Source organism: Chlorocebus sabaeus, chromosome 23 (assembly GCF_047675955.1).
Source record: "Chlorocebus sabaeus isolate Y175 chromosome 23, mChlSab1.0.hap1, whole genome shotgun sequence".
In the NCBI taxonomy this organism is placed as follows: Eukaryota; Metazoa; Chordata; class Mammalia; order Primates; family Cercopithecidae; genus Chlorocebus; species Chlorocebus sabaeus.
The window spans coordinates 41,975,194-41,988,740 of record NC_132926.1 but is presented as its reverse complement, the minus strand read 5'-3'; the positions used below and the strand labels follow the sequence as shown (position 1 = coordinate 41,988,740).

General features: G+C 40.7%; 1 protein-coding gene across 1 annotated transcript in view; it reads left to right on the top strand.

Moving 5' to 3' along the window:
- The window catches only part of CYSTM1 (cysteine rich transmembrane module containing 1), a 65,238-nt gene that overhangs the window by 12,195 nt on the left and 39,496 nt on the right, over nt 1-13,547 (top strand). Inside the window, exon 2 of the mRNA XM_008014652.3 lies at nt 7,254-7,460. Within this exon, the coding sequence (XP_008012843.1) occupies nt 7,274-7,460 (187 nt within the window). The 5' untranslated portion in view covers nt 7,254-7,273. The remainder of the gene's footprint in view (nt 1-7,253; nt 7,461-13,547) is intronic.

Here is a 13,547-nt window from a genome sequence, read left to right as displayed (position 1 = left end):
TGAACAAACCGCACCCAAAATTATAGATGTGAGAGTCAAGACGTATTGAGGGACTTAGAATGTAAAGTGATCTATTTACAAAGGTCTTGTTAAAAAAACAGCTAATGGGGAGTTTAAAAAAAAAAAAAAGACACTGAGGTCTCTAGGGTAAGATCTGCTCTCATAGTTTTTGTTTGCTTGTTTTGTTTTGTTTTTGAGATAAGGTCTTGCACAGTCTCCCAGGCTTAAGTGTCGTGGTATGATCACGGCTCACCTCAGCCTCAATCTCCCAGGCTCAAGTGATTCTCTCACCTCATCCTCCCCCAAGTAGCTGGGACTACAGATGTACACCACCACACCCAGCTAATTTTCCTATTTTTTGTAGAGACAGAGTCTCACTATGTTGCCCACACTGGTCTCAAACTCCCAGGCTCAAGCAATCCACCTGCCTTGATCTCCCAAAGTGCCGGGATTACCGGTGTGAACCATGGTGCCTGGCCCTGCTCTCCTGTTTTTAAACTTTAATTTTATGAGTTAACAAGAAAGATAAATTGAAGGACATAAGGATAAGCATGGCTTTAGGCTTTGATAATAAGAAGGGTTCCAAGATAGAGAAGTCTGTATGTAACCAAAATAATTTGTTATTTTTACCCCAAGTCTGGTACCCAACCAAGTGACTTTTTGGTTTGAAGCAGAAAGAAAACATTTGAAGACCTTTGAGAACCAAAGTGTCTTGTGGGGGAAAAAAAAAAATTGCAACTACAAAAATCACCTTAAAAAGCAGTGAAGAGCAGATTTTGAGTAGATTGTTAACAAGAAGAAGGTAAGTAATGAGAAGGCAAATTGGTATATCAGAAGTGAATAGGAGGTTTAAAGCAGCATTTTAAAAAATATTTGTTAATTTTAACTTTTTTTTTTTTTTAGAGACAGGGTCTTGTTCTGTTGCCCAGACTAGAGTGTAGTGTCATGATCATAGCTCACTGCAGCTCAGACTCCTGGGCTGAAGTGATCCTCCCACCTCAGCCTCACAAGCAGCTAGGACTATGTATACCACCACAGCTTGCTAATTTTTTTGCGGGGGGAGAGGGTTTCACTATGTTACCCTACCCAGGCTAGTCTTGAACTCTTGGTCTCAAGTGATTCCCCTGCCTCAGCCTCCCAAGTCACTGGCATTATAACCATGAGCCACTGAGCCCAGCTAAAGTGGCATTCTAGCTATTAAAAACTGGCAGGCAGAATGGATATATATCTGAAAGCACTAAGAAAACTTAATCTTTTTTCTGACTCTATAGGTTCTCTTGAAATTTTCAGAAATACAGATGAGTATAAGTAACAAAAATTGCCCACAATTCCAGCACCCAAGGAAAACCACAATAAATATTTTTTTCTAGCAAAATATCTGTCTGCTGTTACTGTACAACTTACAATAAAGTTTGAAAATCTTAATGTACAACTCAATACGTTCATATGTATTCATGTAAACATGACTCAGTTCCAGATATAGAACGTTTCCATCATTCCTGAAGGTTCTCTTGTATCTTCTCATCAGTATTCATAGATTTATTTTGGTATCTTTCTTTTCAGTATCCACAGATTTGTTTTGGCTCTTCTTGTACCTCATATAAATGGAACAGAATAATATGGTTTGGATATTTGTCCTCTCCAGATCTCATGTTGGGATGTGATCCCCAATTTTGGAGGTGGGTTGGTGGGAGGTGTTTGGGTCATGGGGGTGTATCCTTCAAGAATGGCTTGGTGTCCTCTTTATGCTAATGAGTGAGTTCTCACTCTATTAGTCAAGTGAGATCTGGTTGTTTAAAAGAGTCTGGGACCTCCCCCACTCTCATCATGTGATGTGCCTGCTTCACCCTTTGTCTTCCACCATGACTGTAAGCTACCTGAGAGCCTCACCAGATACAGATGCCAGCACTATGCTTCTTGTACAGTCAGCAGAACCATGAGCCAAAATAAACCTCTTTTATTTATAAATTACCCAGCCTCAGATAGTCCTTTATAGCAACACAAAACAGACTAAGTAGAGTATTATTGAAGTCTGTTGAGTCTGTCTTCTTTTGCTCACCCATTGTGTCTGGGATTCATCCATGTTGTTTCACATAATAATAGTTCTTTTATTTATTGTTTTGGGGTCACTTTCTACTGCATAAATATATAATAATTTATCTGTTCTGCTGTTGATTAACATTTGGATAGCTTTCTGTTTGGGACTATTATAAATAAAGCTGCTTTGAACATTCTTGTGTAAGTCTTTTGGTGGACTTACACACTTGTTTCACTTCTATATATATATATCTAAGAATAGAGCTTCTGGGTCATAACATAAATACTGCAAAAGTCATGAATATTTGGTATACTTTCTTCCAAAAGCTTGATTAGTTTAGCTTTTGTGTAAGTCTATGATATGCTGTGATTTTTTTTTCTGTGATATATTGTGGATTCTTTTATGTATGAGCATGGAGATCAAGGGTCATTTCTCCCAACACAAGGATATCCAATTAATCCAGCACTATTTATTGGAAAGACTACCTTTTCTTTTCTGAATTACAGTGGTGCCTGTCTGTTAAATTAGAAGACTGTACTGTATGGATGTGTTTTAGGACTCTTTATTCTGCTCTATTGATCTGTTTTTCATATTTATTTCAAAGAAAGTTGAGACATGCTGAATATATAGCTTTTAAATTTTTCTTACACAGTATTACATCATACTTCAAAAGCATAAATTTAAAACAACTGCAAAAAAAAAAAAAAAAAAAAAAACCCTTGGTTTTTTCTTGGACATTTTCTTTCCTTGGACATTTAGGTTGTTTTTTTCCTTCCTCTGTTTTGTTCTGATCTGTTTTTTATGTTGGAGGCCTTCCTCCAATGTCTGATAATCTTTGTCTGTTCATTTATGTATGAGGCAGTAAATAGTCCATTAGAAGTTCGGTGTGCATAGGCTTTACTGTGGAGTAATTGGCGAGTCATTTCTTTGGTGTCCCCCCAATTATTAGTATCTGTCATTTTTTTTTTCCATTGGGACTGTTAAGTTTTCCAGAGGAAAATTTTCCACTTTTTTTTTTTTTTTTTTTTTTTTTTTTTTGAGACGGAGTCTTGCTCTGTAGCCCGGGCTGGACTGCAGTGGCCGGATCTCAGCTCACTGCAAGCTCCGCCTCCCGGGTTTACGCCATTCTCCTGCCTCAGCCTCCGGAGTAGCTGGGACTACAGGCGCCCGCCACCTCGCCCGGCTAGTTTTTTGTATTTTTAGTAGAGACGGGGTTTCACCGTGTTAGCCAGGATGGTCTCGATCTCCTGACCTCGTGATCCGCCCGTCTCGGCCTCCCAAAGTGCTGGGATTACAGGCTTGAGCCACCGCGCCCGGCGAAAATTTTCCACTTTACTGTCTGCAGAGTTAGTGCCAGTCTGTCTAGCAGGTGTCTTGTAATTAAAAATATAACAACATTGAAAAATATTGTTTTTTTTTTCTCCATCTCTACTTTGATGAGGTCTTATTTCCATTGACCACTTTCCCAAAGAATAGTTTCTGCCCTTCTCATTGTGTGGTTGAATGACTGCTAATCCCGTGACTCTGAGTATGTCTTGAATGAGATCGTGGGATAGCAGTGTTCAGTGCAGTCTATTAATGGATCTTGACTGCAGCACTCTTTGAGCTGTCCCTTTTAGAGCTCTGATTTGTCTTTAATGCTACAGTTTACACAGTTTGCATTTGATCTGTAGTGAAACACTTCACTAGAGTAGGGTTTATATTTTACCTGACCAAATTTATAAGGGAAAGCAGCCATGTTACAAAGTTCAGTATCATACCTTAAATTTAAAGCTCTTTTGTGTTTTGCTTATGTAAAGTGGTTTGTACTATACTGTGTCAGTGTTAGGTAATCTTTTTTGCTTTGCTTTGCTTCTTTACCAGCTTGGGAACAATGGATTCCCACTGGATGAAGTCTTGTTTTTCAAATGCCAGCTCTAGGATCTGTCATCCAGCACAGATGCTCTTTCTGTGACTTTTGCTGTTCTCTCACTGGGATTTTTTTCTTGTTTAGAAGAAACTGAAAATAGATCCAGATTTTTATTCTTCCAAGATGACGGTCTATGTTGGGAACAAAGGGAAAAAGTATATGTGTGGAAGGAGGTCATGGTAGCTGGAGCACCTTTGTGGTTTATCCTTTGTATAAATGCCTCTGTGAATAACTCATGGGATTTTTCCCTTCTAGACCTTACATTTTTTTTTCCTCAAGCAGATGGAGAAAGATACATACCAAAAATGAGAGAGAAACATGATGAGGGGGTAAGTGAGGAGGACACATACACTTGGAAGAGAGCTTTGAGGTTCTCAGGGAGAGAACTGCACAGGATAATGCAAACAGATAGGTCAAGATAAGTCATGACACATTGAGGTCTGAAGTTGTAGTAGTTCTATACTCTGTTCTTTTTTCTCCTCACTGCCCATTGTTTTTAGATGAACACTATCTTCAAAGAAATATAGGTCCAGACTTTGCTAGAGTGAGAATGATCTACATGATCTTGTTGAACTGATTACGTTAAACTGCAGTTTTAATGAAGTTAGGTTACACACACTGAATTTCAGGACAGAAGTAGTTATGATAACTGTATTGTACTTGTGTGATTTAAAAATAAATAATGGAATGGCCATATGGTGATTGATGAGACTGATTTCTGTGTTAACTAGGGCTCACTAGGCTTTCTACAGCCTTCCTGGTAGGAGAGAGGAAAAAAAATGCATTTGCTTTTATCCAAATTTGTATGATAATTGTAGTGTTAATCACCATGAGCCTTTGCATTCAGGTTCCTAGGTCAGGGTGTGTTGCCAGTTGCAGACCAGAGAGCAGAAAAGGAAAAGAACTCTCCTTTTTTTCTGAGTCCCTTTCAGGCCCTGGGAAAATAAGGTGGTGTCAAAAATGGGAGATAATACAGATATGGTTGAAATAGAGACCCTTAAGCCATTTGATCCCATAACATAGAGTTTCAATTTATAATCACACTCCTTCAAATGACACTCTCTCCATCAGCACCTCCTTCTACTAGGTTTAAGCCCCTACTCCTACCCAGCAGTCTATTTACCACGTTTTCTAAAAATCATTGTCCTTATGTTTGTTTCAACCAGTTGCCCAAGGGTAGGGTTTGAGGCATATTGAGCTCTATACCTCACTACTTAGTCCAGTGTCAAGAAAGCACTTAATAAATGTATATTTGTGAATGTCACCCAGAAGGGTTCATTACCTTACCTTACCATCGGTTTCCAGGACTGGAAGTTCTGTAGAGGTAGTTTAGGTTAGGCCAGGCTTTAGTCTTTGATTTATGAGTTGTTATAAAGTCATCCGGAATGCCATTTCTTTCCTTTTTTCTGCTCTGCCTTTCTGAGTGGCCCAATTAAAGCTGGCTCCTTCTCAGGGCTGCAGATTTGCTCTCAGTAATTTTGTAGGCCTTATCTTTCCTAGACTTTGTGTATACCTTTGTACAGGAGAAGGCAAGGTTTGGTGGGAGTGTGTTAAGAGTCCGAGCTTTTTACTGATTGAACCACTTCAGAACCAGTCCCAGTGGCCAGGGAGTGCCATTTGCATCTGGGTTAAGTCCTGAATTCCTTGAATCAGTCATGATGAAAAAGTGGAGAGAGTGACCCTGATTGGTTTAGATAGACTGGGTTCACCCTGGAGCTGGATGGGATGAGCTTTCCCTGAAGCACATGAACTACAGGAAGAATGGGCAGAGATCTACCTGGAAACCTGACTACTGTTAGGAGAGGAGAATATGGATGTTGTGTGGGCAACCAGCAAAGTCCACTGCTACTGTAATCCAGATATTTTAGGGAACCTAGACTATTTATGACTATTCTGTCCTTTATATAATAAAGTCACTTAGGAATTTATTGATTGCCTGTTATGGAAAATAATAGTGAAATTATTACATTTTGAATCTGAGACTCTTCCCTACTATTTGGTTGGAGATAGAAGACACCCAAATAGGTGAAAAGTTAACTATTGATGTAAGATATGGGTAACAGCACAAAGCAGCAGTATGACAGATGATATCATGTTGTTTAAGTGAGACATTCTTAGAGTTTATACTTTGCATTCCCCAGTAATTGTTTGTTTGTTTGTTTTTGAGACAGAGTCTCGCTTTGTTGCCCAGGCTGGAGTGCAGTGGCGCGATCTCAGCTCATTGCAACCTCTACCTCCCAAGTTCAAGCGATTCTCCTGCCTCAGCCTCCTGAGTAGCTAGGACTACAGGCATGTGCCACCATGCCCGGCTAATTTTTTGTATTTTTAGTAGAGACGGAGTTTCACCATGTTAGCCAGGATGGTCTCAATCTCAACATGATCCACCCGCCTCAGCCTCCCAAAGTGCTGGGATTACAGGCGTGAGCCACCACACCTGGCCATTTGTTTGTTTTTAATCTGAAAGTCACCACCACTGTGGAGCTTGAAGAGATAACGGAAACAAGATGCTGGCCTTGAGAACTTCAAGCCCAATCAAGAGAATGATTAACAGGCTTGGGGGCTGGGAAGCATGGCTTCCCTCACAGAAGCAAACCATGGAGGACAGGGTCCTGTAAACACAAATAAGTATTCCTGGTGAGCCCCCCAGAGTCTCAGGGGCCTGGATAGGCAGAGGAGACGCTTGCCATTCTCTATAGACAGTGCTGTCCAACTGCTTAGAGCAGCAGGTCTGGGAAGAACAACCAGATCACCCCAATCCCCAGAGCAATGGTGATGGTTACAAACTTTGGTTGGTCATTGCTGCCGGTGCTGCTTGTTAGAAGTCCCCACTGTGGCTCAACCCTGTTGATTGGAGGGCTTCTAGTAGTGGATCAGCATCCACTGATGTGACTCATAGTTAGTGCTGTTAGAACACTTTCTTAAAGCTCTCCAATCACATTTATGGACATTTCAGAGGATTTAAAAAACAAAATATCTTGTTATTCATTTAACACATTTATTTAGGGACTGCCTTGTACCAGGTACTGTGCAGTGCTCTAGGGACATGGTGGTGATCTAAAACTTACTTGATGTCTACTGTCACAGCCTACAGTCTAGTGGAGGAAATAGGCAAAAAGCAAATAAATATATAAAATAATTGCCAATTGTAGTGATGGTGAGAAGGAAACAAAATGAGCAGAGCTGGAGATTTGCACAAGGCTTGATATAGCTTGAAGGTATTTTGTAAATGATCTTATGGGTTAGAATTTTATTCCTGATGATTTCCACAGTTAAATGCAAATAATTTTCATTCTTTTTGTCTCTTAGGTGCACTTTACAGGTCCCCGATGAACCAAGGGAACCCTCCACCATATCCGGGCCCTGGTCCAACGGCCCCATACCCACCTTATCCACCACAACCAATGGGTCCAGGACCTATGGGGGGACCCTACCCACCTCCTCAAGGGTACCCCTACCAAGGATACCCACAGTACGGCTGGCAGGGTGGACCTCAGGAGCCTCCTAAAACCACAGGTGTGTGTCTCTCAATATGTGGGTGTATAGTCCTGTGTCACCAAAGGAAATGTTTGCATGTTTTCTTTGGCAGAGAAGAAACTCTTTCCAGCCTTTGCAACTTGTGCTTGATGTCCCCAAAGCTTGATGATGGCTTAGGGTGGATTCTCACTCCTGAAAAGAGGCCCAAGTCAGCTCTGCCTACTACATTCACACTTCTTGTCCCCTCTGGGGCCGATGACTTCCTGGCCAACGTGTTTTTTGAGGGCCACCCTTTAGAGCACTTGGGGGTAGGGAGGGAATTAGCAGTTGGGTCTTTGCTCTGCAGCAAGCTTTATATTTTAGGTTTAATAATTAGCCTCTTGAGTTTATTTTATCTGTCAGCTTGTTGACCCTCAAGTCATCCTCTTGCCCCTGCTACTAGGTTTTTCTTTTTTCTTACTAAATGTTTTCATAATTCTATTTAACCTTCCAGTTGAGTTTTCAGGAGGCTCTTGAGTCCTTCTTGTGTGCTATAAAACGGTGTTACTCAAAGTTCAGTCTGTAGGCAAATGCCAGTCAATGAACAGTGAACAGTTATGGACTGTATCGTATGTACAGAAAGTGAGAGTAAACATTCAGAAACTTTTAGAGCAATTTGGTGTTGCTGTGACATCCAAGCATGTAATCTTGCATTTTACAGAAAGTATCAGTCTATGAAGGATTGAAAATAAAACATCTTGAGGAGCACTGTGCTAGATGTCTTGGTCACTATTTTATAGCCCTTTGGTTGTCAGAATAGCTGCTCTCTTAATAGCGCTCTCAGCTTTTTTTTTTGAGATGGAGTCTTGCTCTGTTGCCCAGGCTAGAGTGCAGTGGTGCGATCTTGGCTCACTGCAAGCTCCACCTCCCAAGTTCACACCATTCTCCTGCCTCAGCCTCCCGAGTAACTGGGACTATAGGCACCTGCCACCACGCCCAGCTAATTTTTTGTATTTTTAGTAGAGACGGGGTTTCTCTGTGTTAGCCAGGATGGTCTGTCTCCTGACATCATGATCCGCCTGCTTCGGCCTCCCAAAGTGTTGGGATTACAAGTGTGAGTCACTGTGCCCAGCCCCTTTCAGCTTTTTAAGATAACTGATTTTTTTTTTTTTTTTTTTTTTTTTTTTTTTTTTTTTTTTTTTTGAGACGGAGTCTTGCTCTGTCACCAGGCTGGAGTGCAGTGGCGCGATCTCCGCTCACTGCAACCTCCGCCTCCTGGGTTCAAGTGATTCTCCTACCTCAGCCTCCCAAGTAGCTGGGACTACAGGCATTTACCACCATGCCCAGCTAATTTTGTATTTTTAGTAGAGATGGGGTTTCACTATGTTGGCCAGGATGGTCTCGATCTCTTGACCTCATCATCCACCCCTCTTGGCCTCCCAAAGTGCTGGGATTACAGGCATGAGCCACCGTGCCTGATCAAGATAGCTAATTCTTAAAAAGTGCTTATTATGGCCAGGAACGGTGGCTCATGCCTGTAATCCCAGTACTTTGGGAGGCCAAGGCGGGCAGATCACCTGAGGTCAGTTCAAGACCAGCCTGGTCAACATGGTGAAACCTCGTCTCTACTAAAAATACAAAAACTAGCCAGGCGTGGTGGTACGCGTCTGTAGTCCCAGCTACTCAGGGGGCTGAGGCAGGAGAATGGCTTGAACCTGGCAGGCAGAGGTTGCTGTGAGCCGAGGTTACACCATCCACTCTACCCTGGTGACAGAGTGAGACTCCATCTCAAAAAAAAAAAAGTGCTTATTGTGTGTCACATGGTCTCCTAAGTGCTTTATATACATTAACATTTAATCCTTGCAACAACCCTATGAAGTTATTCCCATTTTATAGTGATGTAATAGAGGTATAAAGTTAGAGTAATGACTTGCCCAAGGTCACCTAGCTAGAAGGGGCACTTTCCAGATTAGAATACTGATAGCTTGGCCTCAAAATCTGTACTTACAATTTGTTGTTGTACTGTTGTTCCTCTCCTGCCTTTTCTGAGCTGACTCACATTCATCTGAATTTAGTGCCTTATACCTCCTTTGAGAGATTTTCCTGTCATTTAGTTCTTTACTAATCAAAAGTAATAACAGAATTGCTAGTTAGTTTTATTCTAGGACTTGATGATTCTCTAGAATAAGAATTTTACATTCATGGAAAAGATTATGCTTTTATAGTGGCAAAGCTTATACTCTGTTAAGATTGAATAGAATATTTGAATACCTTTAAATAATTTAATTTATCTGGAAGGAAACTTTTGCAATCCAAAATTGTGTTCTGTTGTAACAGTTTTTATAATGCATGCTCGGAAGAGGGCAGGAAGTATAACCAGTGTAATCAGAGTAGTTGGTATTCAGGCCTGTGACATCAGAGAAACATTTTCTGAAAATAAACCTCAGCTTCTGGGTTTTCTGCTTCAAAATAAGGTAACCCTGTGATGAATGAAAGAAAGCATAAAAGACAACATAGGGTATGATTTCATTTATGTGAAATTCAAAAACAGACAAAAAGTATGTATGACACCAGAGATCAACATAATGGTTACTCCTGGCTGTGGAGTTGGGAAACTAGGGTGGGACTGGTTATTCATTGGGATGGGAACAAAGGAACTTTCTGGGGTGTTAGGAATACTCTGTATCTTAATCTTGATGTAAACATTCTTCAAGATAGATAGTTATGACTTGTGTACTTTGCTATACATTATATGTCAGCAGAGAAAGATAGGCCAGCATTTGAGTTATCTGGTAGACTCAGCCCAATGCCTGCCTGGTGTTAGTTCTTTCACCTATAGCCCTCATGGTCTTCTTGTCCATTTCTAGGCCAATATTGTTTATACTGACTCTCTAACTAGCATTTGATGAGTTTAGAACTTTATTGAGTTTGTTTAGAATAAGTGCTTCCTAGGTTCAGTGGACTTTGTCCACTGTTCATGCAGAAAATACAGATTTGGTTATCTTTCTTACCTTTCATATAATTTAAGTATTGATGTCAGCTTTTTTGATGAAAAATAATTTCTTAATTCTTTTTAGGGTTAAAAGCCTCTTTAGTTCAGTGTTACCAATCATGATTGGTTTCACAAATGCAGTTGAAAGCTGTTTAATATCCTTCCCTACGGATATACCCAGGAGTTTATTTCTCTGTCATTAGCTTGTGAATTGTTAACTGCCCAGATCCGTTCTGCACCAAAACATAGCAGGTAGTGCTAAATGGTCAAATTTTGTCACCTGGGGTCCATGTTCTGTGAATGGGACTCTTGGAAGGATGTAGCCTCACTGAGAGATGAACCCTTTAGGGACCCATTTCATTCCTTGCTCTGGTATTGCTTGTGGGATTCCCAGTCAGAATTATGTGTTCTCATGCTATGTATATGAGCTCTATATGGAAATTTAAGCTTTTTCTTTCCAGTTGAATGATTTTAGATTTATCTACTACTGTAGATACTTTCTCTGTCCACTCAAGTTCAAGTGTGTAGCATATTATGTTAATAGATACATAGGTAGAAATGGTTTATTTTTCAAAGGAAGGAGGATCTCCTTTATCCTTAATTGGTGTCTGATAATTAGTTAGGGCTTAATAAAGGTGTGATGAATGGATGAGCAGGGTCGGGTAAATGGCTAACCTAAGCAGAACCTTCCTTGGTCATCTGTTTATGATTCAGAATTCATGTGTCAGAGATTGTAGCAAGAAAACCCACCTTTTGTTTTTTTAAGAAGCCAACCTTTTGGAAGCCATGTGATTGGAAGCAGCAAGTGCTTGTGGGAATAAGGCCTCCCAGAAGAGCATACCTGCAGATTATGTCAAGGATCTCCTGGGTGGTTTTTAAGAATAACAACTAGTATTTCTTGAGCACCATGCTGGTGTTAGCTTTATGTAATCTTCACAACAACCCCATAGTATCAGTCTCATGTTATAGAAGTGGAATCTGAGACTCAGAAAGGTTGTGTTTCAGTTATCTGTTGCATAACATATCACCCCCAACTCACTGGCTTAAAACAACAATGATTTATTATTTCTCATGATTCTCTGAGTTGGCTGGGAGGCTCTTCTTGCTTCGTGTGATCTTTCGTGGGGTCACTCATGTTACTTAATTCAGCTGTCAGCCTGGCTAGGTGTAAGCTATCCAAGATGACCTCACTCACATGACTAGGGTCTTGGTTTGCCTCCACGAGGCCTCTCTCTGTACATAGTCTGTCATCATTGGGTGGTCTAGCTTAAGCTGCTTTACATGACAGCAAGCTTCCAACAGAGTGAAAGTGGAAGCTACCAGGATTTTGGGCTAGGCCCAGAACTGGCATAGCATCACTTACCCCTTATTCTAGTGTTCAAAATGAGTCTCAAGGCCAGCCACTTTCAACAGGAGGGGGAACAGATATCACCTACCTCCTCCCCCTGTTTTTTGGGTATATTTGAGATATAATTCATGTACCATACAATTTACCCATTTAAAGTTGTACAATCCAATGGTTTTTGGTATATCAACAGAATTTTTCAACCATCATCACTATCATAATTCCAGAACATTTTCTTTTATTATTATTATTATACTTTAAGTTCTAGGATACATGTGCAGAATGTGCAGTTTTGTTACATAGGTATACATGTGCCATGGTGGTTTGCTGCACCTGTCATCTACATTAGGTATTTCTCCTAATGCTATCCCTCCCCTAGCCCCCCATCCCCCGACAGGCCCCAGTGTGTGATGTTCCCCTCCCTGTGTCCATGTGTTCTCATTGTTCAGCTCCCACTTATGAGTAAGAACATGTGGTGTTTGGTTTTCTGTTCCTATGTTAGTTTGTTGAGAATGATAGTTTCCAGCTTCATCCATGCCCCTACAAAGGACAGGAACTCATCCTTTTTTATGGCTGCATAGTATTCCATTGTGTATATGTGCCACATTTTCTTTATCCAGTCTATCATTGATGGGCATTTGGGTTGGTTCCAAGTTTTTGCTATTGTTAATAGTGCTGCAGTAAACATACCTGTGCATGTGTCTTTATAGTAGAATGATTTATAATCCTTTGGGTATGTATCCAGTAATGGATTGCTGGGTCAAATGGTATTTCTGGTTCCAGATCCTTGAGGAATCGCCACGCTGTCTTCCACAATGGTTAAACTAATTTACACTCCCACCAGCAGTGTAAAAGCGTTCCTATTTCTCCACATCCTCTCCAGCATCTGTTTTTTCCTTTTTATTGTTTTTGTTTTGTTTTGTGTTTTTTGAGACAGAGTCTCGCTTTGTCGCCCAGGCTGGAGTTCAGTGGCACGATCTTGACTCACTGCAACCTCCACCTCCTGGGTTCAAGCGATTCTCCTGCTTCAGCCCCCTGAGTGGCTGGGATTACAGGTATGTGCCACCATGCCTCCCAAAGTGCTAGGATTTCATGCGTGAGCCACAGTGCCCAGCCGTTTCCTGACTTTTTAATGATCACCGTTCTAACTGGCGTGAGATGGTATCTCATTGTGGTTTTGATCTGCATTTCTCTAATGACCAATGATGATGAGCTTTTTTTCATATGTTTGGTGGCCACATAAATGTCTTCTTTTGAGAAGTGTCTATTCATATTCTTTACCCACTTTTTGATGGGGTTGTTTTTTTCTCGTAAATTTGTCTAAGTTCCTTGTAGATTCTGGATATTAGCCCTTTGTCAGATGGATAGATTGCAAAAATTTTCTCCCATTCTGTAGTTTGCCTGTTCACTCTGATGATCGTTTCTTTTGCTATGCAGGAGCTCTTTAGTTTAATTAGATCCCGTTTGTCAATGTTGGCTTTTGTTGCCATTGCTTTTGGTGTTTTAGCCGTGAAGTCTTTGCCTATGCCTATGTCCTGAATGGTATTGCCTAGGTTTTCTTCTAGGGTTTTTATGGTTTTAGGTCTTGCATTTAAGTCTTTAATCCATCTTGAGTTAATTTTTGTATAAGGTATAAGGAAGGGGTCCAGTTTCAGTTTTCTGCACATGGCTAGCTAGTTTTCCCATTTTTTAAATAGAGAATCCTTTCCCCATTGCTTGTTTTTGTCAGGTTTGTCAAAGATCAGATGGTTATAGATGTGTGGTGTTATTTCTGAGGCCTCTGTTCTGTTCCATTGGTCTATATACAGAA